General features: G+C 48.6%; 1 protein-coding gene across 1 annotated transcript in view; it reads right to left on the bottom strand.

Moving 5' to 3' along the window:
- Positions 1 to 26191, bottom strand: part of CORO2B (coronin 2B) — an 80326-nt gene that overhangs the window by 6194 nt on the left and 47941 nt on the right. The window contains exons 2-7 of the mRNA XM_003784462.2: positions 18522 to 18638; positions 6905 to 7054; positions 6112 to 6276; positions 4082 to 4198; positions 2575 to 2679; positions 1979 to 2075 (exon numbers count right to left, since the gene is read on the bottom strand). Coding sequence (XP_003784510.1) covers positions 1979 to 2075; positions 2575 to 2679; positions 4082 to 4198; positions 6112 to 6276; positions 6905 to 7054; positions 18522 to 18638 — 751 coding nt within the window. The remainder of the gene's footprint in view (positions 1 to 1978; positions 2076 to 2574; positions 2680 to 4081; positions 4199 to 6111; positions 6277 to 6904; positions 7055 to 18521; positions 18639 to 26191) is intronic.

Raw genomic sequence — 26191 nt, 5'->3', positions numbered from 1 at the left:
CTCCCCAGCCCGTATCTAACACCACAGGACCAGGTGAGTGCTCCCTGGTTCCTTCCTCTGCTCCTGGCCTCCCCAGCCCGTATCTAACACCACAGCAAGTCCTGCTGACCCTACTCTCCAAACATCTCCTGGACTCAACCCCTTTTCCCCATCTTCATGCTGTCCACCTAGTTGTCCTCCTTTCTTACCCCAAAGTCCACAATCGCCTCCTAACTGTTCTCCTTGCCTCACCCTGCCCTTCCCAATTCCATTCTCTCTACAGAAACCAGCATTAAACTGACATTTCATCTCCTACCCATCCACTTAAGAAAAAGATAACCCCCTTTGACTTCCCAATCAAATCCAAACTCCTTTTCCTGGCTAATGCATCCCATGGATCACTGTCCACGTCTTCAACTCTGTCCCCTCACCTCTTCCCTCTCCTGCTATGTCACAGAATCCATTGCTCAGACACGCTGCCCTCCCTTATGTCCCTAGAACATGCCAGGCTCATTTTGGCCACAGGCCCTTTGCACTAACTAGTTCCCCTGCTGGGACTACTTTCCCCCTTTCCTACCTTTCAGATCTCAGCTTAAAATGCTGCCTCCACAGAGAAGGCTTCCCCGACTACCTGGTCTCAAGCAGCCCCAAGTCATTCTCTGTTCTCTCACCCTATTTCCTTCTCTGCCTTGAACTCACTCCATCTGATATTTTTCTTACTTATTAGTTTATTGTGTGTCTGCTTCTTGGCAGAATGTGAGCCCCACAAGTGTAAGGTCATGTTCTATTTTCTTTACCACTTCATCCCTGGACCTCAACTAGGGTCTGGTGCACAATTGGTGCCCAAAAAGTGTTTCTTAAATGACTGCATGAAGGGGCCAGTTGCTCTACCAGGCACATTGTACATACAGTCTCTAAGCTCTGTAATAGCATCGCAAGGTATATTGATTATCCCCATTTCATAGATGAGCAAACTGAGACTTGAAGACAACACAGTTGAGCCAGAAAGCAAACCCAGGTCTGCCTCCGAAGCCCAGGATGATGTTTATACTATTTGATGCAGTTAGTGTTTATACTGTTTTGTGTCAGTGAGGGAGGTAGGGGATGGCAGAGTTGTGAATGACAGAAAGGGATAAAGGGACAGGATGGTCATTGGGACCTCAAACATCTCTGGGCCTCCGTTTTGCTTTTAGTCACTGAGGTGAACTCTTGGGCCTTTTCAGTCTTGATGTCCCTGAAGTTGGCTCCCAGGCCCTGTCTGGAATACCAGATCCACAGAGAAAACCAGTTGAGTTTGAGCTCCAAGGAGGGAGATCACCCATGGAGGTGGGAATAGGGGAGGGCCCTAAGGTGTTTTTTTGTGGGTGATTCAGACCCCCAAAGTGGAACTTCTGGATCATATGCACCACCAGGTTAGTTAACAGGAATGAAAATTTGTTTTGAGACTTTAGTGGTGGGAGAGTGTGGGCTATGAAGAACATCTTGCCTGACTCACCCTGACCCTTCCACCCTCAAGCCCTCTGCAGGGCTCAGCAGTTGTGGACACACCTGGAACTCTGTCCCGGACAATCAGGCAGACACAGCTGCTGCTGTCCTCGGGAGTCCTAGCTCCCCAGAGGCTTAGGAAGAGATCTGGGTGGAGAAGGCTCCTCTCTCACTATTAGTGACTGAACCACCTCCCTCCCCTGTCACAGCCACATTGGGCTTCAGGCTCCCCATCTGCAACTGGGAGCGGAGACACACAGCACACCCCTGTAGGTTACTGGCCAGGAAGAGGTGACGGGGGACAGAGGACCATGGGATAACAGTGCTGGCTGAATAGGCAGAGTCAGGCCAGCTGAGGAAAGGCTGGCTGACTCTCACGAGACACAGCACCCATAGGTTCCATTCTGATGTGCCCACAGTCTGATTTCCATTTAGGGGAGGAGGGTGACCATGAGCTAAATGTCCCATCTCCTGTTCCAGAGTACACCAGCCACAGCAGCCCTGGGTGCCTTACCTAGGCCCTTCTGTGGGGCTGGGGAGCGAAACTCCATGAGGTAACTCAGGTAGGGCTTCTCCGTGCTGATCTCATAGTAGCGGATGTTTCCATCCCCCTGGGACAGGAGAAGCAGAGGTGAGGGAGGCAGAGCAGGCCAAACAGGACTCTCTCCTGCACTGCAGAGGTGCTCAAACATCCAGGTAGACCCAGCCTCTAGCTCCCTGGCGAGTCTGCCCCAGGGGACGTGCTGGGGCTGGAGGTGGGTGGGCCGGGCGCTGTGTAGACAACCTTTCTCACAAGGAAGTCTGTGCTCACAAACATCTCCTGGCAGATGCCTCAAATCCCATCATTCATCACTGTCTACACTGCAGGCTCTGATCTTTATTCCAGTGTAAATCACCTTGGAAGGAATCCCCGGTCACTGACACTTCAGTAAGGATGAGTGTCAGACTTGAGGGCAGGTGCCAAGGGAAAGGGTGGGGCCCAGGGGCTTGGCTTGGGTCAGGGGAGGCCAGAGAGGTTAGGGTGGTGCTTCTTAGGGGGTCAGGTGGGGCCCAGGGACGGTAGGGCAGGGCCCTTGAAGCTGCTCCAGACCCTCCCCCACCTCCTACTACCTTTCCAGCCAGGTAGAGCATGTGGGTGTCAGCGTCATAGAAAGGAAACAGGAGGCCTGAGAGCCCATCGATTTCCTCTTCAATCAGGGGCATGGACAGGTCTTCCTGTGGGAGAGGAGCAGGTCTCAGCCTATGTCCAGGCAGGATGGAAGGCCACCTTCCCCAAACCCAGCAGGGCCTCCCAGAGTTAGACCCCTTTAGATCAAGACCTCCCTCAGATGTTATAAAGCCTGTCCTGTGAGTGGTGGCAAGACCGACTTCCTTGTCATGAAAAGCAGCCTATTGTGGCAGCAGTGGGAGGCAGGGGACTTGTTCTCAGTGTCCTCTCCCCAAACCCACTACTTGCTACTTAATCGTTCTGGGACTCAGCCCTCAACTCTGGAGAAAGAGGGTGAACATCCTGCAGGTGTAGCTGGTGTTACCCCTTGAAGCCCTCCATGCGCTCCGGCTGGTTTCTTCCTTGGGGATTGTGTCAGAAACTGGCATGACCCTCTGAGGACGCGACCTCCAAAGCAATGAATGCTTCCTTTGGCCCCAGTTAAGCAGGCTGCCCCTTGGCCTTCTGGTCTGCCCACCACCCCACTCCTGCTGTGTCCTCAGCGAGCCGTGCTGTGTCTCTCTCTTTCAAGAGCAGAGAGTCTGCAGTGGGAAGGGCCTTAACCAATCCCTCTCCTTAGTACTCTGTTCAAATGATGGGGGAACAGGCCTTGGTGCTCACAGAGAGTTGAATACCCTCTTCGCATACCTGCTGCTGTTGTCCAGGGCCCTCTCACTGGCCTGTTACTCTGGGTGAGGTAGTGGGTGGGAAAGGATGGGGACTTGGGGGAGACCAGACACTGGTCCCCATGACTCTATTAACCCAGTCAAAAGTCCACCTGGCCTGGCTGAAGGCTGTGGTTTCCCTGGGGTGTGGGTGCAGGTGCATGTGATAAGGGCAGAGTGCTGGAGCCGGAAGCCAGGCTACACTGGCCACCCATGTGACAATGTGCCTGTGGCTCAAAGGAGTAGAGTGCCAGCCCTATATGCCAGAGATGGCAGGTTTAAGCCCAGCCCCAGCCAAATACTGCAAAAAAAAAGAAAGAAAGAAAATGCCAACTCAGCTTCCCCAGGGCCTGGGGCCTTGACAAGGAGTGGCTTTGCAGTCTTCCAGACCCAGTGGACCCCATGTCCCACTCCACAACCGAATACCATCACACACTTGTGACAGGGAAATGCACACCTGTGTCTGGGCGGGGGTGTGACCATATCTAAGCCCCAGCCAAGACGGCCCTGCCTTCCCCACCCTACATGAGGCTGGGCAGAGGCCCTTCTGAGGCTCCGTCCCACAGTATCCTCTGAGCCTCATTCTATCCTTCCCTTCCATAGCACATCATGCTACCTGGATCAGAGGCCCTAGGGACCCCAGACTGCAAACCTCACTCTACTCTTGCCCTATCCTGGAAGCAGAGACCCCAGGTCTAGGCTGCCTGCTCCCTCCTGCCCACTGCCTGGGCTCTCTGTGGCTGACCTGGTCCCAGAGTGCAATCTGTCTCGTGTTCCACCTGGAGACCCCTGTCGTGAGAAGCCGCTTCATGTTTCCCAGGAATACCACCCGATTCACTCTGTGGTTTTTGCAGTTTGCCTCCTGGTGGGAACAGAAAGAACTGGTGAGCCAGAGGCCCCAACGCTTGAATACTATAGTGGGATAAATGTTGTCCTCTCCCTGAAAAAGATATGTCCTAATCCCCTGGGCCTTGGGAATGTTTCTTTAAAATGGTTCCTGTGTGTGACGGTGGGTGTGGAGACTGGAGTGTTAGCAGCCAGTGAGAGGTGAGGGACGGACCCTACCCCAGAGCCTCTGCGGGGAGTGCAGCCCTACTGACACCTTGATTTGGGGCATATGGCCTCCAGACTAGGAGAGAATAAGTTTCTGTTGTTTCAAGCCACCTGGTTTATGGTAACTTGTTATAGCAGAAACAGGAAACTCCTGTAGGGCCCATGGAGCAGTGAGGCCCTGGGAACCAGGAGTCCAGGTCTTTCTGCTGTTCTCCAGAGCCTGGGGACTGGGGAAGGATAAGGGAACTGACGTTATAGGGGCGTCTCTTTTGAAGCTCATAACAATATTATTGGGGATAACCATTTTGAGGATGAAGAAACTGAGGTTCGGGAGAACAAGGACTCATGTAGGTTTCCTGTTTGACAACTCATTTCATCACCTTCACTGAACTGTCCTCTGTTTCTGTCCTGTCCATCAGCTCACAACGCCACCAGATTCCCTCCTAACCTATGTCAGGCCTTCTCCAGGTGAGTCAGCATCAGGTCAGAAAAGAGGCTAGTGGGACAGTGCACAGATCCAGGCTGGCGGCACTTGCTCTGGATTTTAGTCCCAGCCTTACTAAAAAATGTGCAGCCTGGGAGAAGCCCCTCACCCTCTCTGGGCTCGTGTCCCCATCTGTGAGTTGGAGGTTGAGTTCTCTTCTCTCTAACATTCTTTCTGTTCAGCAGGGGCTCTGGGTTTGAAATCTAGCCCCTGCTGGAACTGTGAGATTCAAGTCTCCCAACCTCACCCAGGCTCAGTGTTCTCGTGTGTAGAATGAGAACAGTCACAGTGCCTACCTCAGAGGGCCGTCCTGAGATTAAGTGAGAAGACGCAGAGCCCTTGGCCAGGGTGCCACACAGCGAGCCCTTAGGAAGTATCAGTTAATACCAACGAACCTGACAACTGTAATTACTGTTATTTGTAGTAGTGTAGGTTGACTATTCTTTATCCAAAATGCTTGGGACCAGAAGTGTTTTGAATTTAGGATGGTTTTGGATTTGGGAATATTTGTATTCTACTTAACTTTTGGTTGAGCTTTCCCAACTTGAACATCTGAAATGCTCCAATGAGCAGTTCCTTTGAGCATCACATAGGCACGCAAAAGTTTTGGATTTTGGAGCATTTTGGAATTGGGATGTTTGGATTTGGGATGGCCAGCCTGCAGCAGTAGATAACCTTCTGGCCTTGCAATGATGGATTCTTCCATGATGAACACATCAGGCCTTTCTTACATAGGAGGCAAACCTCACATTTCATCTAAATTTTCCATCTCACCCAGTCCCAAGACACAGTAGGTGCTCAGGAATTTTCAATTGCTACCAAACGGCACCTACCTCTTCCTCATACCCAAGACCCAGGAGATTCAAAGACTCAAAGTGGAGCTAAGTTCACCATCACCCTTGCTACCCTGAGCCATTTCCCACCAGCTCATCTCATGAAGATGGCTGGGTGGTGAGCCCAAATCCTCCTCTCCTCTCCCTGTGCCCCTGACAGGACTTGTTAACATCTAGAGATTTATACACTGAAGGTGTCACCAGTTCAGACTCCACAGTAGGCCAGACAACCCTGTCTAGGGGAAGGGGTACAGTGAAGGGTACTGAGGGCCCTCCCCACCCAGAATAAGGCAGGGCCCAGAACAGATGGGCTGGTCAGTAAAAGTGCATGGGAGAAGGGGGCTGGTACCGCTGAGCTAGAGGCCCCAGGACTTTCCCCCACCCTCAGAAAATATAGGGTTCCACCTGCAGAACACGGCCCGAGCGGGGCTCGATCACACGCAGCTTCTTGTCTTTGCACGTGGTGGTAAGTAGGCTGCCATCTGTGTTGAAGGACATGCAGAGAATCACATCCGTGTGGCAGTCAATCATCTTCACCGGCTCGCCCACATCCAGGTTCCAGATGAGGACCTGAAGGACAGATGCACAGGAGGCAGAGTCAGCCGCTATTGAAGTCCTGGCATGTGTGGCCCTGGGAGAAGCCCCCAGGCAGGGCCCAAGGTGTGCCGGGCTGCTGGACAGGGTTGTTGAGTTCTACATGGAAAGGCTGACACGTTCCTGTCACACAGATCCATTAATATCCTTGGTCAAATCCCAGCTCCATCCCGGCTCCGTTCTGTAACTGGCAAGAAAGATACAGATTCCTTGCCAGCTCCCAGGTGGCTGGCACACCTCTTTTGAGGACATGCCTGAAGCAAAGGCTGAGGCTCCACCTTCTTTCCTCCAGCAGCAGCTTTTTTTCTTCTACCAGGAAGCAGTACCCACCTCTTGCTTGGGAAATGGCCAAGCAAAGGGTGGGCATAGAATGGGCATTCTCCTCCAGTCCTTCAGCCACCAACAGAAGGCAGAAAAGATGCCTGCAGCCTCTTCGGACCCCAGGAACGACGGGGCCACACAGGGGATGCTCAGTCGTGTGTAGTGAATGGTGAGCGAAGGGACTGGTAAGGCAATACTGTTTGCTTAGGACGTAGCAGTGCTCCCTGTGGGCCCCCGGAGACCCCCTTATCTCCCCACCAATTTGGCTCTGGCCCGCCCGCACCTTGTAGTCATAGCCCGCGCTAAACAGGATGTTGTTGGTGGTGGGGTGCCACTCGACCAGCCCCACGCGCCGGCTGTGCCCGTGCAGCTCCAGGAGTGCCTCCGTCATGTTCCGCTTCAGCCCGCCTTCGGGAATCTCCCAGATCCGGACCTGCAGAGGGGGACGGAGGAACCAGGCTGGGTGGGCAGGGCCAGGAGGCGCCCTTGATGACAAGCGTCCCCTCCCTTGGACACCAGGCTTTCCAACATCTGCCTGGTAAGGCACCTCCTGGCTCCAGGCGGTGAGGACAGCCTGTGGGGAGGTCCTTGGGTGTGGCTAGAGAGGAAAGAGATCATCTCCCCTCTACCTTTGAGAGGGTTTTTTTCTGCGACGTCTCTATAGACCTAAGAGCTATTATTACAAGTGGGTTGCTATTGCTGTGGTCTAGTCAGGCTCAGAGGACCATGCAGCTTCTAGAAAATGTTGTACTAAAAAGCCTATCTCGGCTTTCCATCCCACACATTCCTGAGAGATTGTGCCTTCTTTCTACCCTTCTCGGTCCTAGACCTGCCTTTAACCGTATGGCCTTGTCTGCCATTCTGTCCCCAACCCAGGATGGACTCCTAAGCAGAGAGCAATGCATCAGCTGGAAGGCCGAGGTCTCTCCTGAGGGATGATGGACTCGGGGCAGAGACTCTGATGAGATGGTGGGACTTGAGCTAAAAGGATGGGCAGAGCCTGGATATAGCTGCTATTTTCAGTCTGGTGGATGCTGATAAAGAAGCAGAAAAAGATGATCTGCGGAGAGGAGGATGGGACACGCTGAGGGAAGCAGAGAGAAGAGACCACGTGGCCCCAGAGAGACAGACTGAGCAGTTTCTCTGCAATCTCTGAATAACCCTCCTCTCAGATTATCTACATTAGCCCCCGTGGGTGTCTGCCACTCAAACGAAACATACTCTGTATAGTTTCAACTGTTTTGAATATAAAGGGGGAAAAATCCTTGCCCTCCCTCGCCTATTGGCAGAATAACATGACATAACGGTGTACCAATTCATAATCTGTAAAGTGCTCTAAAGACCTAAGGAATCATAGTTCATGTTGTTAACATCATTATTAATATTACTTGTTGTCGGCTAAGTAGGAAGAAGAAAGCACATGTGACTGCAACTTAGGATACTTTTAAAACAAATCTTTTGAAAATCTGAACTCCACCCTTGCTAGTAAGGAGAAAAACAGGAAAAACAGCTTTGAGATACCATTTGTAATCTGCTAAAATAGCCAACTTTAAAAAAAAGCCAGTGTTGGCAAGATTATACTGGAACCCGTAGATTCTGTTGATGTTGGTAGTATTATAAATCAGAGCAACTCTTTTGGAAGCAATTTGACAATCTTTAGTAGGAGCCGTAAAGACATTTATATTGTACCCTTTGACCTACTAACTTCACTCTTAAAAATACAACATAAGAAAAATCTCCATGCGTGAAGATGTTCATTGCATCATGTACACAGAAAACATAGAAACACTGCAAGCGACCAACGTTAGGGGAACAATTTACTAGGTTACGTCAATATGTAACACCAGCCACTCGATAATTCTGAAGGCTGCGAACAAACGTGCAAAGCACATCCAAGAAAGACAAAGGCAGACCCGAGGACCTGGGAGCAAGGCTGGGTGCCCGTAAAGCAATTTCTATGAGAAGCTTCCCTTCTTAGTTCTTACTCAGACGACAGATACAAGTATTTCTGCACTTGTGATCTTCCAAAAACCCGGCTGCTGAACCTGTCAACTGGAAGGTTCCAGGAAAAGGCAGGTTCAATCAAAGATTTGCAGTGTCCTATTCTCAGTTTCAGTAAATTAGTTTCAAAAGTCCACTTGAGAAAAAGTTTATAATTAGGGGAGAGTTTGAGAAGCTTTCCCATACCCATTGTCATCCCAGTTGGTGGCTCCAGCCCTCCAGTAAAGCCCAACACTCCCCCAGTCCTAAGTGGGGATGGTGTGTGGGGGTGGGGGACCCAGCACATTTTATGACCGTCTTTCCTTGATAGCCCTTGCTCAAGGGTGTTCAGGGATGAGGACTGATTTAGGGACAACCTGCTGGGTACATGACTCAGTAGTCGCCAACAAGACAGGCATACATTCCGATTGTCCCCAAATGTAATGTAGGAAGGTGACTCTGAAGTTAGAGACAAATGCTTGGGTTAGACACACACACTTCTTTCTTTTATTACACACATACACACATTCTTCAGCTAGCTTTTCTCATGGAACCACAGATAGTGGGCATCTTTCCACACCACTATATGAAGATCTAACTTATCCTTTTAAGTGGCTAGAGAGACGTATGTTGTATGACTGTCCCATGATGAGTTTAATCAACCTTTGTGAATTGACATCTGAAGTCAGACTTTTTCCCCACCAATACAATTCATTCTATGATGAATATGCTCATAATACAAGTTTGTGCATGGATGTGAATATTCTTGTAGGACAGATGCCTCAAAGTGTTCTTTTTTTATATAGTTACAGTAAAATTGTCCCCAAAAGCTGTCCCAGTTTTTACCCAGAGTCTGAGAGTGATTCATTATGCCTCTAAAACTACACCTTTTAAAAAACTGCTTTAAACCCATCTGATAGGTCAAAAATGCCTTCTATCTGCTGTTTGGATTTGCATTCCTTTGATTCTTAGATACTGCCATCTCTCCTCATGTCTACTGGCCACCCTTCTATGCACTGGAGTAGAAAGCTCCAGAAGCTTTCAGAATCAAAGAGATGAGACTTTAAAGTGTAGAATGACAGGCCAGCAGGCAGGCCTTTGGGGGCAGAGGATTCTGTTTATGGATGCCTCACACCGAAGCTTGCAGTGGGTAAGCATTGACTGGGGCAGGAGAGTGGTCTCTGGTCTTTCAGAAATATCTTTGGAACCAAAATTTGAGTCTTATTCAGTCCACAAAAACCTCCCAAGGGTCTCCTATGAGCCAATATTACGCAGCATTGAACTTTCCCCCTCCTGCTATGAGCTGCACATAGCAGGACGTACCAGGCAGACAGTCCCAGTGGAAACCAAGACTGGAAGTCAGTCTTGGAGGTGACCAGGGTGGGAGGATCTGGGAGGGGCAAGGAGATAGAAAAATAACCAGTCACTGGGGATGGGGGATCAGGTACTGGGGATGGGGAAATTTCACGGAGGTGGTCTGTCTGTCTGGTGTGGAGCAGGGGGGGCAGATCACAGAGGGGGCTGGAGGTTATGGGCATCATACCCTATCACCAAGGCCTAAAGAAGGAAGCCCTACTTGAACCTAGAGTCTCAGGAAAAAATTCTTTCCCAGAACAACCTACTTCCTGATCAGTTCAGCTAACTGAGGTGTCCCTGAGTTAATGGAGATGTGCCCAGTAAAGGAGAGGCATTAGGGAGCTGTGGAGTGACGATCCACCCAGGCTGTCAACCCACTTAGGAGATGGGGAACATGGGACAAGGTGGTTAACCTCTCTGGGGCTCTAGCTCATCTAGAAAACAGAGATGTATGGGTTAAACTAAATTGGCTTCAGAGTCCTTGTGAGTCTCAAGCTTTGTAGCCACAGGAGCTAGGAACCTCGGGGCTAAATCAAGGGGACAGGGAGGACAGGTGGCATTTGTGCCCAGGCTCTCGCTCCTAGTTCACGTGCCAGTCTCATGGAGCAAAGGGCTACAGGTGGAAACCAAAAGAGCTGTTTTCAACAGTGACTGTTAGATGTAGGGTCTCAGGCAGGGTTCAGGGGACCTGAATGAATGAATATCCCACAGAGAAGGCTATCTCTGCCTCATCCCCATTTGAGACCAGCAGCTTTCCCCCCTGTGCCCTGGTCTTTTCACGCTCATATTGAAACACATGAGGTAATCTTCCAAACTTCTTTGTCTTTTACACAATTGAATGCATCACTGACCCATGGTTACAGCAAACAGTTGGCACCATATGCTGTACAGCTCAGAGGAGGAGCTGGAGTTCACAGTGGGCCCAAGTAACTGGGAAAGGAATTTCACCCTTTAGTATTTAAGGGATTTGTTGGAAACAAAGAGTGGATGGGCTGTGGGAGGAGCCCTTTGGGTTCTGCCTGGAGGATGCTCTGGGAGGTTACTTTGTTTCAACAGGAAACCCAGTAGGAACTGCCAAACCGGATTTCTGGAAGGAAGGGGTGGGGACAAGTGGCCACAGTGCTCTCTCTAGCAAGTCAGCTATGCCTGAGACTATCCCCATCATAGGTCCCTGGGACAGAGCCCTATTTAATTCATTTATGTCCAATCCAACAACATATGCCCAGCTGTTCCCTGTGCCACACAGATTGGATTTAGGGGGACATTCCTTGGTCTCTAATAGCTTGCAGCCTGGTAAGGGAGACAGCAGACACTGCAGACAAGGCCAAGGCGAGGTGGCTGATAAGGACTGCTAATAAAGCTACAAAAACAAATGTCCCTGTGCACTGGAGAGGGAGTGGCTGGCCAACAAAGCAAGAACTCAGTGGCCTGACAAGCTCCATCCAAAGCCAGGCTCTCACCTTATTGGCTGTGAGATTTTGGCTAAGTTACATAACCTCTCTGAGTATCCGTTTCCCTGTCTTAAGGATAATTATACACATATAATGGAGCTGCCATGAAAAAGGCTGGCGAACTAAAGATAAAATAAATACACTACTGAGCAGATCACTAAAGATTTCATAATACTTAAGGATGTTTAACATTACCTAAGGATAATAGACATATTGTATACAAGTCAAACTTTATATGTGATTGAATTATATCTTTATTTTTTTCTTTTTTCTTTCTTTTTTTATTATTGAGGATTCATTGAGGGTACAAGAAACCAGGTTACACTGATTGCATTTGTTAGGTAAAGTGCCTCTTACAATTGAGTTATATTTTTCAAAGCCACTTTGTGTCCCCCTGTGTAGTCAATACACATGATGTGAAGTGTGCCACCATTTTATGGAATTCAGTATACATTTTGTCTTTAAAATACTTACATGATTGTGGAGGCATCTGGGTGGATCTCTGCTTTCTGATACCTTAAAGGTTATGGCTGTTAGTGACTTGGGACTAGAGTCTCAATAGCCCCTCTGAGGACACTTTTCTAAGCCATCTGCTTATTACCCAGTGACAGCAGACAGTACTTACCATCTGCATATGTGATACAGGAGCTCAGGGAAGGAGATGAAGTTCACAGTGGGCCTATGTAGCTGGGAGAAATCTCAAGTCCAACCCCTTAGTATCCACTTAGAAAAAGAACTGTTTGGGGAAGCACAGAGAGGAGCAAGAAAGTATAACATACGGTTTCTGACCTCTAATAGCCTCTACACCCCAGTACTCAGTCACTGCCACCGAGATTTCATCTGATTGATGCATAGAGATGATGCCCGGGACCAAGAGCCCAACAACTCACATGTCTCCCTCACTGAGAGGAGAGAACTGTGAGGGTCTCTCTGCCGAAACTCCCATCTCTCCATTTCTGGTCAACTGAATTTATTGTCACTCACCTAAACAAGAGTTAGACTTTCCAAATTTGGTTGACCTCAATGCTCCTGTCTGCTGACTTCCTTATGGCTTCCCAACATGGGAAACCAATCACACCAAACCCACAGAGGTAGGAGCGGCCAGCTGAGGGCCTAAACGGAAACATTACTGAGCGTGTGCTGCTGAGAGTCCTGGGAGGAGGTTGCCAGAGGAAACGGTCAATATGAGGCTGGACACAGGAAAGCATAAGTGCTGCCTACCGCTGTTATTATTATTACTAATGATTGGCCTTACACGGATGAGAAACAAGGATCATGGAGCTTAGAAACCTGCCCCTGTTACACAGCTAGGGAGGAGCTGGGATTCAAACTCGGAATTTGAACCAGGCAGACTATACTCTCACTCTTTTCTAAACCCCTGCCCATGCCCAGTCCTTCCTTCTTCCCTGGTTCAGATCCAACAAGCTGAAGATGCCATGATCTGATTTTCTGCTTGTCTATCCAGGCAACAGAGCAGCCTGCTGGCTCTAGGTATCTAGAAATCACCCTTCTAAGGGCACCGACCACTTCTCCCCCCACCAGGGTAGTCAACTCCACTGTCCAGGGGTCGCTCTTGTAATTCACCTCTGTATCTGCACAGCACAGACACAGGGAACAATGCCTGGCACGTCCCAGGCATGCAAGGCATATTTATTGAGTGAATGAACAAATGGAAGAACCCAAGGAGCCCAGAAGCCTTCCCACCATCAGCAGGTCCAGCAGTGACCCCTCCCAACATGGGGAACAGGGTGGAGGAAGGCTGGAGAAATAAGGAATCACCCCTTAGATCCGATTTGGAAGGAAGACATGGGTGGGAGACTTCTTTCCTGGATTTTGAGGTTCAGCAATCAGCCTGGTCTTTCTTGGAAACTGGTGATGGAAAGCCTACTTGGGGGCTCCACAGATAAGAATGGGATTCGGTAGAAAGAGCACTGCCTGAGCTCTGACTCCCAGCCTCAGCAATCCCTCACCGGGGGAGTTATTTAAATTCTTGAATCCCTACTTAAGGAGAAAAAAGTCACAGTCAATGTTCAAGGGGTTCTTAGGAGGCACAAAACACTTTCACATTCATTTATTGTCAAGGTTCCATATGATCCTTATTTTATAGTAGGGCCATTAGTGCCCAAAGAGTGAACAAAACAGGACTAAGATCACAGAGCTGGGAAGTGGCAGAGCCAGGATTTGAACCTGGGCCTAGAACTCCCGGGCCTGTCTGCTTAGCCACTGAGCAGTAAGCACCACAGCACCACTTCCGCCCTGGCTACCAGGTTTGCTGTGAGGAACTAGCCAGGTCAGGGCTGCCTTCTTGCCTCCTCTAAAGAGTGCATTGCTCCCTGACAGCTCCAAGAGGCACTGGCTCCCGGGCTTGTGTGTGTGTGGGTGCTGGAGGCAGAGTGGTGGGGGGCTTCCTGTGGGGCTCACAGCTCCTCAGGGAGGGGCCCCATCTCTCTGGGGCAAGGAGGGTGGGTGTTGGGTGGAGGAGCTTGAAGGCAAAGGAAAGATGCTGAGCTGGGCCCACAGCGAGAGAGCCTGCCTCCCTCCCCTCCTCCCTCTCCCTCTCCTTGAGATGTCAGAAACCTCTCTTTCTCTGCGGCTGCTGGTGCTGGCTGCCGCCCTGGAGAAGGGCTGGGAGCAGGAGGCTTGGAAACCGATAGCGCCCTTCCCTGCCGCCTGCCAGCCGCCCTCCCTAGCTGCGGCAGAAGCTATAAAAAGCACAGCCCTTCAACAATAGGTGACATCACCCAGCGGCGGAAAGAACTGGATTCTGCCAGATGCCAGGGAGAATTATGGCCCCCTCACTCCCTCCCTCAGGACTGAAGCCCCTCGGGAAGGGGCGTGGGTATGTTCCACTGGATCTCTGAGGGGATGGATGCTAGACTTCAGACCCCTCCTCATGCCCTGGGGGAAGGGACTGGGAGGCAGATTCTGAGGGACAAGGATCACTTCACAGATTTCAGGGATGAGGACATGGGGAAGGAGCGGGGGAGTGGGGGCTCCCTAAATCCCACCGTGTCCTCTGACTGTTCTGATAGATGAGCAGAGGGCTGTGGGGGCAGGGGCAGAGGCCAGACCGGCTGTGCCCTCTTCTCATGTAGCACAGTGCCTGGCCCAGTAGCTCTGCCGACTGACGTCCCAGCCCTGGTCCCCCAGACCATGTTTGATGTCCCGGAATGAGGCGAGGGAGGGTGTCTCGGAGCCCTGTGCCTCAAGGCACTCTGATGGAGGCAGGAAAGCTGGTTAGAGAGGAAGCAGTGCCGGCAGGCCTCCTGGTGCACCTCTTGGGAGCCTCGGTCTCTGTTTCTTTTATACACCCCTCCACCCAGGCTCACGAGGATGTCTGTGCCATGTAAGCCCTGGGCCCTGCAGGAAGGAGACCTGTGATGCCAATACTGAGTGTCAGATGCATCTGAACCATCAGCTTATCATGGCTCTGAGCTTCAGTTTCCTCCCTTGTAAAACCAGAGCTGCTGGCAGGAGGCTGAGAGTGCTGGCTGGGAAACCCTACATGGGGGGTGGGGGCAGCCCGCCCTGCTCCAGGAGGGGGGCCAGCTTCAGCCTCAGGGGTCTATTGGGTTCAATGCTGGGATCCTTGGCCTGAGGCAGAGAAGAGGTGAACACCTGACAGGTAAGATGGGGCTCTGAGCCTGCTTGTGGAGCAGCTGGCCTGGCAGCCGGAGCAAGGGCTTAGTTCCTCTCTGATCCAGAGACTTAATCTTCTTGTCTCTGGATCAGTGGCCCAGGCCAGCCCCTCCCTTCCTGTGCCCCAAGCCACACTGCATCCCCGCCCTCATCTGCAGAGCTGCATCCAGCCAGCCCACCCGCCCACATCTGCCACAAAGCTGGCTGTGACCCCTCCATCCTTAGTAGTCCCTCACTGATCCCCTGGGGCATGGAGTGTCCCCTACTCCCACCACTCTCCAGGGGTCCCGGCTTATGCTCAGCTGGCTTGAGAGGCACAGGTCTCCCTTCAAAGTTCAGCCACTCACCCTGTGTCCCAGGCCTTCACTTTCTGATCCCAATGGCTCCTGCAGCGTCCCCTCCTGCCTACTTCCACTGACCACCCAGCCACATCAGATGACTCTCCTTTTTCAAAGAACATAAGACAGAGACATTCCCTCCAGACCCCTGCCTGTACAAGTCTCTCCCAGGGAATCCTTCTTGAACCCCCTTTTCTACCTGTCAAAGTCCTGCCTCTCCAGCATCTAGCCTCCCTAACCCTCTCTTCCCCTTCCTGCTTGTTGGCCCAAATTAATCCCTCTGTGTGCATAAGCCCTTTGTTTGGCCTTTGGTGAACACAGTGACCTTGCTCTGCATTGCCTTTCAGTCAGTGGGGTGGGCCCTGCCTCTCTACTGGGGCTGTTTCCAGAACAGGGCTGAGATTAGAGGCTCTGACGGATGCCAGGTGCAGTGCAGGGCAGACTCCTCCATCCTCATCACCAGTGCACAAGGGAAAAGTCACTACTTTTACTGATTCAGAGATGAGTGAAGCCAAGACTGGAAGTGGTAAAGTGGCACTCCCTCAGCCACCCAGCTGGCTAAGGGGAAGCTGAGATTCCATCCCAGGCCTACCAGGTTCCACAGTGAGACCTGGTAGGCAGGAGGGTGCCACTGGGCACATGGTGGTCTCTCAGTCAGCGTGTGCAAAAGTAAAGCGAGTTGCTTGGCTCATGGGGTGTTTTGCTTATCAACTGGGATCCTGGGACCTATCAGGTGAAATAAGAGGCTGAGCTGGGACAGGGCAGGTCTGTCTCTTGCTCTGATCCAGACAGAAAAAAATTGTGACTTGAAGAGGAGCCACGGTGGCTGGCAATTCCAAGAGCCCCAGCCCAACTAGTCCCTGCCCACATCACACAGATACTGCTCCTCTCTAACCCAGCAGGGCCCTTGGTGACACCTGAAACACCAGGAGTGGCCCAGAGCATCCAGCATTGACTGTGATGATGAAACTTGGTGAAGCAGGAAGCGTGTGAGCTTTACACTCAGCAGCCCCAGGTGAAACCTTCATCCTCTGCGTCCTGGATGTGTGGCCTATCTCTTAACCCGCAGTTTGGGGGCAGCAGTACCTGCCTCACAGGGTGGCCATGAGGCCTCCATGTATGTAACGTACCCAGCCCAGAGTGGGTGGGGAGCTCGGTAAAAGGCAGCACTGAGTTTCGGGGGTGTCTGCTCCCTGTTGGCTGGTGACAGTCACTCACCACGTGAGCAGGCTGGGATGGAACTAGCTCGGGTTGCTGCACTCCTTCTTGGGCTCCCTGCATCCAGGGCAGAAGGATGGGTAGTTCCCTACCTGCCCTCTCTCCCACCAAGCCTAGGTCTCTTGTGCCAACCACAGCCCCCCTCCCACTCATATGCCTCCTTCCTAGCTCAGGAAGCAACTAGTGAGCACTTTGACCCCCTTTACATCCTTGGTCCCTCACCTTTTCTGGGTGCCATCACCTGGTGCTCTTCCCTCTGCAGCACTGGTCTGCTTGTGTCCTGACCCTGACCACTTCCCATTGTGGTTCTGGGGCTACTGGGAAAGTCACCAAACCGATGGAGCTTCTTGCTCTCTGCTCACACGGGCCCTGCCCTTGCTGCTGCTGCTCTCAGGAGTCCTCTCCAGCTAATTTAGGGCTTTAGCAATCAGGAGCTGTTCACTCCTCCCTCCTGGGCCCCTCCTCGCTACTCGAGGTGATGTGCCAGCTGACCTTACCCCAAACTTCATGAACTAATAGAAACTGTTTACTGCAAATCTCTCTCCTTTGGATAATTGATTAGTTGGACTTCACTCATTCACTTATTCATTCATTTATTTATCTTTCCATTCATCCAACTGTCCATCAACCCAGCATCCAGTCACCTATTGAGTCATACTTCCTATCATTTATTCATCTATTTATCATCCATACCATTAATCAATTTCTCTATCCATCAATGTAGTCATCCATCCAACAATCCATCCACCCATCCATCCCTCTCTCCATCCATCCATCCATCCATCCAATCCAATACCTACTAAGTATTTATTAGGTACCAGGCCCTGTGCTGGATGCTCGGAATTCACAGCCAAATAGGCCATAGTCTTTGTTCTTAGAACCTCACAGTCCAGTCTGAGAAGACAGGGAGACATGAGCTCTGAAGTTCTTTCTAGTTCCTATAACCTGAAAGTCCGACTTGGACCCAGGATACGACAGTAGGGACTAGATATATGCTGTGTCCCGACTAAAAGGCTGATCTTCCTTCACCTGGGAATTCCAGGGCCCTCCTCACCAGCTCAGCTGAGCCTCTGAAGTCCCCCTTCTCCCAAGCTGGTAAGCTGGTGCTGCTCAAGGGCACTGTGGGGAATAGTATGGGACCCCTCTCCAGAAACCTAGAGGCTACTGCCAGTGCCTCTGACCCTACCTCCACCTGTGAAAGCCAGTAAAGCCCAAGGAAAACCAGAAAGCAGCCTCAAATTTCTCTCTTCCTGGGTTCTATATCTCCTTCCCTAAATTGCCTCTTCCCCCTTCCCCTCCCATCTCCATTTCCCCATCTGTTCTCTCTGGCTTCTCCCTGCTCTCTCTTCCTTATTTCCCTTCTCCTATTTCTTCTCTCTTCTCACCAAATGGTAGAACACACAGAGTTCAAATTTCAGGTCACCAGTATGGGTCCTCGGACAAGTCACAACAATTCTCTCAGCCAAATGTCCTTCCCTAGAAACCACGGTTCATAGTGGACAAACCAGATGGCACATTCACCAAGCCCAGCCTGCAGAGATCAAGAGCTCTTTCCCTCCTGCTCACCAGTTTCCTCCCTTCCGCCCCCTCCCTCCTTGTCAATACTCTTCCTCTTACCCTTCTCCCTTTGTGATCACAGACAAGTGCTGAATCATACACTTAAGTTATACATTCTAATTCTCACCTATAAAATCAACACCTCCAAACTCAATCGCACTAAAGGCACAGATCTGCTAAATACTCTATGGGTTTGCAGCCTCTGTCCTTCCCTAGCTCCCTTCTTCCCCATCTCGGGGAGCTGGAAGGATGTCAAAGAGGACAGAGAACAGAGGCAAAGAGGGGAGGAAGGGGATCTTAAGGGAAACCCCCAGGAGGAAGTGGGGAGGAGCCTGTGGCCCACCCTCCTCGGGGAGCTCACCGACGTGTCCTCTGAGCATGAGGCAATGATGTTGTCAATGAAGGGGTTCCATTTGATATCCAGCACATTGCCCTGGTGACCACAGACCTTGGGGTAGTTGGGCTCAATCCTGCCTGTCTGCAGAGAAGAAAGAGAGAAAGACAGAAAATGGGATTAGTTTGATGGCCTTGTGGTGGCCCTGAGAAGAGATCCTTTCCTCTGGGTTTTTCAACTGAACTTTGGGTCCCTGCTGGGCCAAATGGTGTGGTGGCCACACAGCAGAGTGTTGGGGCTGGGCCACTGCTGCTCTATACGCACCCCTGTGCAAACTACAAAAAGACTTCTTTCCTCAACTAAAAACATTTAAATTTAAGATGTCACTACTCACAGGAACGATCAAAGCCCGGGGGGCCGGCAGCCCCAGCAGCACACACACACAGGCCCACATTGTCGCCTATGTGCATGGTGGACACTGGAGCATGTCTGCTTTCCTCGGTGCCCACATTTACCCACTGCCCCAGGGGAGGTAACACAGTCAGATTTGGATCAGGAAGAGACTCTTTCCTCCTGCCCTGGGAATGAGCACAGAGGCCTGACTCTCCAGGTCCACTTATACACTCAAATGAGTTATTCTATGTGTGACGTGAATCCTTGTGCAGTGTGTAACCTGAACACCTCTATATACATTGCCCTGTGGTTGAAAGCATAGTCTTTGACTCATGCCTGTAATCCTAGCACTCTGGGAAGCCAAGGCAAGTGGATTGCTTGAGCTCATGAGTTGAAGACCAGCCTGAGCTGGAGGGAGAGCCCCATTTCTAAAAAAAAAAAAAAGCCAGGTGTTGTGGCAGGCATTTGTAATCCTGAAGGCAACAAAGTGACTCTGTCTGGGGGGAAAAAAAAGCATAATGTTTGGAGTCACATAGGCCTGTGTTTGAGTTAAAGCTCTGCCACTTTTTAGCTATGTGGCCTTAGGAAAGTCAATGAACTTCTGAGCCTTGGTTTCCTCATTTCTAAAATGAGAACAGCAACATATACTTCTTGTTGTGAAAGCTGAATGAGCCAACATGCTTAGCAAAGTGCTTGGTGTAGAGCTTACCATCATACGACATCAGATATTATTGTATAGTTTAGAGGACACTTCCTCCAGGAAGTCTCCCCGGTGCCTTGTGGGTTAAGAGCTTCCCTTGTGGGTTAATCGCTCCCCCTCTGTGCTCTCACAGCATGCTGTGCATCCCTCAATTTTTGTGTAGTAATACAATCACATCTGATTTGAAGTCTGTTTTTGACATTTGTCTCTGAGCAACAGAAGACCTCCTTGTCTCTGAATCCCCAGCCTCTTACAGGCCTAGCATGCAGCAGGCGCTCAGTCTACGGCATTGAGGAGGAAAAAGAGTCCATGAAAGGATGGAACAAGAGATGTGTGTGGATGTGGGAAGGGCTGTGCTGTGTTCAGTGGCTAAAAAGGTGAGAAGGAAGCGGGTGGGGGAGTTAGAGGCAAAAGCTGTGTCTCCATCCCTCAGGTCTTTTCAGTACCAGTTTTTTTTTTGAGGGGGGGTGGAGTTTAAAGGAAATAAGTTAAGGAGGTTTTTCTAGTCGCTGCCCATCTACTAGAAGTGGCAGGTGGTCAGAAAAGTGGCAGGTCCATTAGGCAAGCCCTACCTCTCACCCTCTAGGCTCCTCGTCTGAATAATGAGGAAGAGAACCAGTGCTGGCCAAGCTCCTGCTGCACGTGCCCGATACTTCCCCGGGAGATGAAGCAAGAGTTATTTCAGAGCGTGTGTCCCGCATAACCTCTCCCCCACCACTTTCTGCCTGCACCTTTCTCAGCTCATTTCCAGATTGTTTGATCATTTGTGACACAGCAGTGGCAGGAAGATGGGTAGAGAAAAAACAGGCCTGGTGAAAACAGCACTGGTATGGAAAGTAAGAAATGAGGCAGAGAAAGAGAGAGAAAAAGCCCTCGGAGACTGGCGTGGTATGTTGTGGGAAAATACCCAGACAGTGCTCCCGGGACATGGCCCACTGTAGGAACACAGAGACTAGAGGGAAAGGGTTTGGACAGGGTTGCTATCAGTTATGAATGGGCTCCGCGTCAACATTCTGTGAGTGGTGCAGTTAGGTTTGGAATACCCTTTTCAATTACTTTTGGGCTGTTAGACTATGATTTTTAAAATGAGACTGTAAGCAGAGACTGAGCCACATTGACCCTGGGATTTATTAGGGTTACACATTGCTTTTAACACTCACAACAACCCTATTAATTAGGTAGGAGGCTATTAAGGCCCAGAGAGATTAAGCAATTTGGCCAAGGTCAATCAGGTAAAAGCAAGGCTGGGATTCCCAGACAGGTGTGATTCTCAAAGTGTGATTTGCTGCTCATTGTTGGCCAGCTCTCCTCCTCTACCTCAGGCTTTTCCATGGGAGACCAGTCCCGCATGGTCTGCTCCCACAGCTTCCTTACTCAGTGACAAAGCCATTCCTTATATCCAAATGCTGCATTTGAGTATGCTCTGAGCAGAGCTGTCTGCATTAAGCTTTTGGCACCCAGCCTGGCCCAAGCAAATCTGAGGGGCACTGAACCGGTCAGGAGGTAGCCATAACAGGATCTTCTAGCTAGCAGCCTATGGGTGATACACTGGTTGGACAGGTTAAATACCACCACAGGATCCTATTCAGAATAGGGAGGGAACCTATGCAGAGTAGGGAGTGGACAAAACCCCAGACCAGAGAAGGGAACAAGCCTTTTTAAAGCACAGAATGATGCTGATGTAAGTGAACTTCCAGGTGGGCCTCTCCGTACACAATGGATGCATTCCCCAAGGGAGTGAGTAAATTTGATTGTCATGACTGAATCACATTGCTCTGAAGTTGTGCAGTACACAACCCACCTTGCTGTACACAGAAGCCCTGAAAGGAAGGACCCCCTTTCAACCCAGTAGCTTTGAATTTCCTGTTTTATTAAGTTGAGCTCTACCTAAAATTTTGGTTTTTTTGTTTTTTTTGTTTTTTTTGAGACGGAGCCTCAAGCTATCCCCCTGGGTAGAGTGCCATGGCATCACAGCTCACAGCAACCTCCAACTCCTGGGCTCAAGCGAGTCTCCTGCCTCAGCCTCCCAAGTAGCTGGGACCACAGGCGCCCACCACAATGCCTGGCCATTTTTTAATTGCAGCCATCATTGTTGTTTGGCAGGCCCGGGCTGGGGATTTGAACCCGCCACCTTAGGTGTATGTGGCTGGCACCTTAGCCGCTTGAGCCACAGGCACCGAGCCCTAAAATTCTGTTTGGAAGATAAGTTCCACTACTAAAAAAAGAAGTTTGAAAACCACTTTTCTTTAGAGAAATCAAGTGAATTTTAAAAAGGGAATTATTAGGCCAACATGGTAGCTCACACCTGTGACCCCAGCATTTTAGGAGGCTGAGGCGGGAGCATCGCTGAGGCCAAGAGTTCAAGGTTGCAGGGAGCTATGATTATGTCACTGCACACTAACACAGGCAACAGAGTGAGACCCTGTCACAATAAAGCAAAAACATGAATAAACACATGTATAAGTAAAAAAAAATAAAAATAAATAAAATGTTCCCACAATCCAGCCAATCCTCGCCAAATATACTACTATGAGGGTCCATAGTCACTGACTATGATTACTAGCAAGAGCTGCTATTGAATTCTCTTCATGTTCATTTGGCCCCTAGTGCCTCTTCTATAAAATCAATCAGTGTGATCCGATTAAAACCTTGCTTATTAACAAGAGGTAATTTTAAGCCTTCATAGGAGATATCTGGCAATTTCTGGTAATATCTTTTTTTGTCCACGTTCGGGAATAATTAGTGGATAGAGGCCACCTACACCTACAATGTGATGGCATATGTCACATCCCTTTTAAGATCTGCCAATGGATTCCCATCTCAGTCTGAGTAAAAACCCATGTCTTTGAGGTTCATTGCCTAAAATGCCTCATAATACCTAGTCTCTTGCTTCTCTGCTCTCAGCCCTTCTGGTAGGTCACGTGTCCCTTTTCTCTAGCCACAGTGAACTCCGTAGAATGTGTCAGACTAGTTGAGTATCACGGCCTCAGCACTTGCTTATCTCTGTTTATAAGATGCTTTGAACAGATACCTTTTTTTTCTTTCTTTCTTTTTTTTTTTGGCCGGGGTTGGGTTTGAACCTGCCATCTCTGGTATATGGGGCTGGCGCCTTACTCCTTTGAACCACAGGCGCCGCCCGGGAGATCCCATTTCTTTATATGACTTGCCTGCTCACTTTTTTCAGAGTCTGCTCAATATTGACTTATCCCAAGGCTTTATCTTACCAGAATTTATAAAATGTCATTCCTGGGCCGGGGATGGTGGCTCTCTCCTGTAATCCTAGCAGTCTGGGAGGCCAAGGCAGGTGGATTGCTTGAGCTCAGGAGTCCCAGACCAGCCTGAGCAAGAGTGAGACCCCCATCTCTACTAAAAATGAAAAACTGAGGCAAGAGGATTGCTTGAACCCAAGAGTTTGAGGTTGCTGTGAGCTATGATGTCACCACACTCTACCAAGGGAAACAAAGTGAAATTCTGTCACAAAAATAAATAATAATAATAATAAATAAATAAAATAAAATGCCATTTCCTAAGACCAGACTCACAAATTTATAGCTGGCTTCCCCTGTTGTCTTTCTCTGTTTATTTTTGAAACTACTTAATCTATTCACTTTTAAAAATTTTAATTTCCACCTCTATAAAATAAGTTTCATGAAGTTAGGGACAGTTTTCTTTTTACCTACCTTTATAAATTTCTTGAATGTTTAGAAGAATGTCTGTAGTGTGTTCAATAAATATTTCTTGTATGAAAGAATGCATACCGTGATTGAAAATTAATGAGTATTTATCTCTTGAATTAGCATTATATTAAACTTTGCTTAACTTGAATCAAGGGAATAAAACATCAATTTGAAAAACAAAAACAAAAACAGGAACAAAGGCAATTTTTAACCTCAGGAAAAAATGTTGTATAAGCAAGTTAATGCAATGATCATGCATAATGATTTATGTACAGTATTCACATGGCTGTAATAATGTAAAAACCTAAATATTTACATGTTTATTTACACAAGAATTGTGCTATAATGTACCAGGGTGTGTGTGTGTGTGTTTATAGCAAGAAGAGAGACAGAGCTGGAAAAGAGCTAGAGTCCTTTTTTCCATAACAGGAAGTCAGTAAGAGTTGTCCAAAAAGACATTGTAGTAAAGGCCGTAATGAAGAAATATAGGGGTAAACGTAAAAAAAATAATAATAATAACAGCTAAAAGCAAGCAAAGTAGCTATCTTTAGGGAGTAGAAAATGGGATGTGTGTAGCAAGGTAGGACAGAGATTCAGATTAGAGGTAGTAACGGGCTGGTAAATGTTTAACAACTGAGTCTCCAGGGAACCAAGGCCCTGAATTGTAGTTTACCAATTTTGGTGGCTTAATTATTCCCACCATTGCTAATTTTAGGTTAAAGAGGTGATGTCACCAAACAGAGAGTTAGAAGAGATTCTCAGTAGCACACCATTATATAATATGAATATTTCCACTACACAAATGTAATAGACATAAGTAAACCTCGAGAACACAGAGAGTAGTAAAATAATTAGGAAGTAATGAATTTTTAATATTCAGTACCTTTGTTTTACTATAATTTAATTCTAAATTATGCAATTTAATTTTTAATAATGACTGTGCTTAACAATCAGCTTGCAAAACTCCTAAAAATTTAACAATAGGCTCTCACGAGCCAGTACAAGCTGACTCTAGCATGGCACTTGTCGTACTATAGATCTTGTCATAGTATTAGCCTCCTGAACTTTGCACATTTATTACTTTGATATACATAAGGAAGAAAGAACAAATGAAACACCCGTGCCAGATGTTCTAAAGAAAGCTTATTCTAAAATTTTTTAAAATGTGAACAATTCTGTCCCCCACAAATGCCTCTGTTATACAATTTCCTGTTTCTTTATAAAGGGTATGACTCGAGACCAAACCCAGATCTGCCTGTCTCCAAAGCCTGGCCTCACAGTACTGCCTTCTCATATTTAAGATGAATATACCACTGCTCATACTAACACTTATACCTATCATTAGTATAATTATAACAATATAATCAAATTTACATTGACTTACAAATATAATCAGTTTTAACTCTCATTAACAAGCACATTTTATGGCTGAGAAAATAGAGGTATAGAGAGTTTTTAAGGAGTCAAACTTTTTCAGTGTTACATAACTTAATTTTATCTATGTATTTATGTATTTATTTACTTATTTTTGAGACAGAGTCTCATTATGTTGCCCTCAGTAGAGTGCTGGGACATCACAGTTCACAGCAACCTCAGACTCTTGGGCATAAGTTATTCTCTTGCCTCAGCCTCCCAAGTAGCTGGGACTATAGGCACCCACCACAATGCCTGGCTATTTTCTTGTTGCAGTTGTCATTGTTGTTTAGCAGACCCAGGCTGGGCTCAAACCCGCCAGCCTCAGTACATGTGGCTGGCACCGTAGCCACTGTGCTACAGTGCTGAGCCTATTTATTTATTTATAATGAATAAATAGTCTCTCACTCTGTTGTCCCAGACTACAGTGCTATGGTGTTAGCCTAGCTCATGGCATTGCCCAGGTAATTTTTTCTATTTTTTTTTTTTTTAGTAGAGACAGGGTCTGGCTCTTGCTCAGGCTGGTCTTGAACCACTAATCTCAAGGGATCTGCCCATCTCAGCTTCCCAGAGTGCTAGAATTACAGGCATGAGACACTGCATCTGGCAGTTACATAAATTTAGAATAACTGTTTCAATGGTCCATTCACTGAATTGTCCCAATGCTAGAGTTCTCAGGGGACCAAGGATTTAACTTATCATCTGAACCCTGAATCTCACAGTGCTGCAGCCTCAACAGAGTGGGGACAGAGAAGCGTATGACTTGGAGTCCTATTATATTAATAGAATCCTTAGGAGATCCTCACACTGTTGGTGTGGGCCTCATCTTGGAGGGCTCAAAGAACAAACCCAGACCCTCCTTTGCTGAGACAGACCTTCAGTGTCAAGTGTTGAATGGCAGCTGTTGCATCCCCCGAGTTTTCTGAAGGAGGAGCCGGGTGCTGGTTGTTTCTCAAATCTCAAATGCACCCTGTCTGCCAATCAACAGTGTTAGGTAGGTGTGGGACCCAGGCCCTCTGCTCCAGGGTGAGTGAGAAAGTGAAGTAGGTTTAATTTTCTGGAGGTCCATTGGACAGAATCTCTACAAAACTTTTAAATGGTACATGGCCTTTAACCAGTAACTCCACGTTGGGAATTTGCCCCCAGGGAAATCAACAAACACTAGGACATTTACTCTTGTGTTACTTATAATAGGGACAGCAAGGGAGCATTGCCAAAATGAAATATCATGAGGTCATTTATAATCATATTTATCATATTTTCAAATAATACTTAGTGGCATGGGAATTGCTAAAGATCCAACACTTAGTAAAACAGAATCAAGTCATATAATGGTTGAGTATCCCTTATCTAAAATGCTTGTGGCTGAATTTGGGATTCTTTCCAAATTTTGGAATATTTATGTTATACTTAATGGTTGAGCATCCCAAATTCAAACATCCAAAATCCAAAATGCTCCAATGAGCATTTTCTGATGCTCAAAAAGTTTCAGAATTTGGAGCATTTAGAATTTT

This window comes from Otolemur garnettii, unplaced genomic scaffold, assembly GCF_000181295.1.
Source record: "Otolemur garnettii isolate 467f Iridium unplaced genomic scaffold, OtoGar3 scaffold00011, whole genome shotgun sequence".
NCBI lineage: Eukaryota > Metazoa > Chordata > Mammalia > Primates > Galagidae > Otolemur > Otolemur garnettii.
This window is presented reverse-complemented; position numbering and strand designations above follow the sequence as displayed.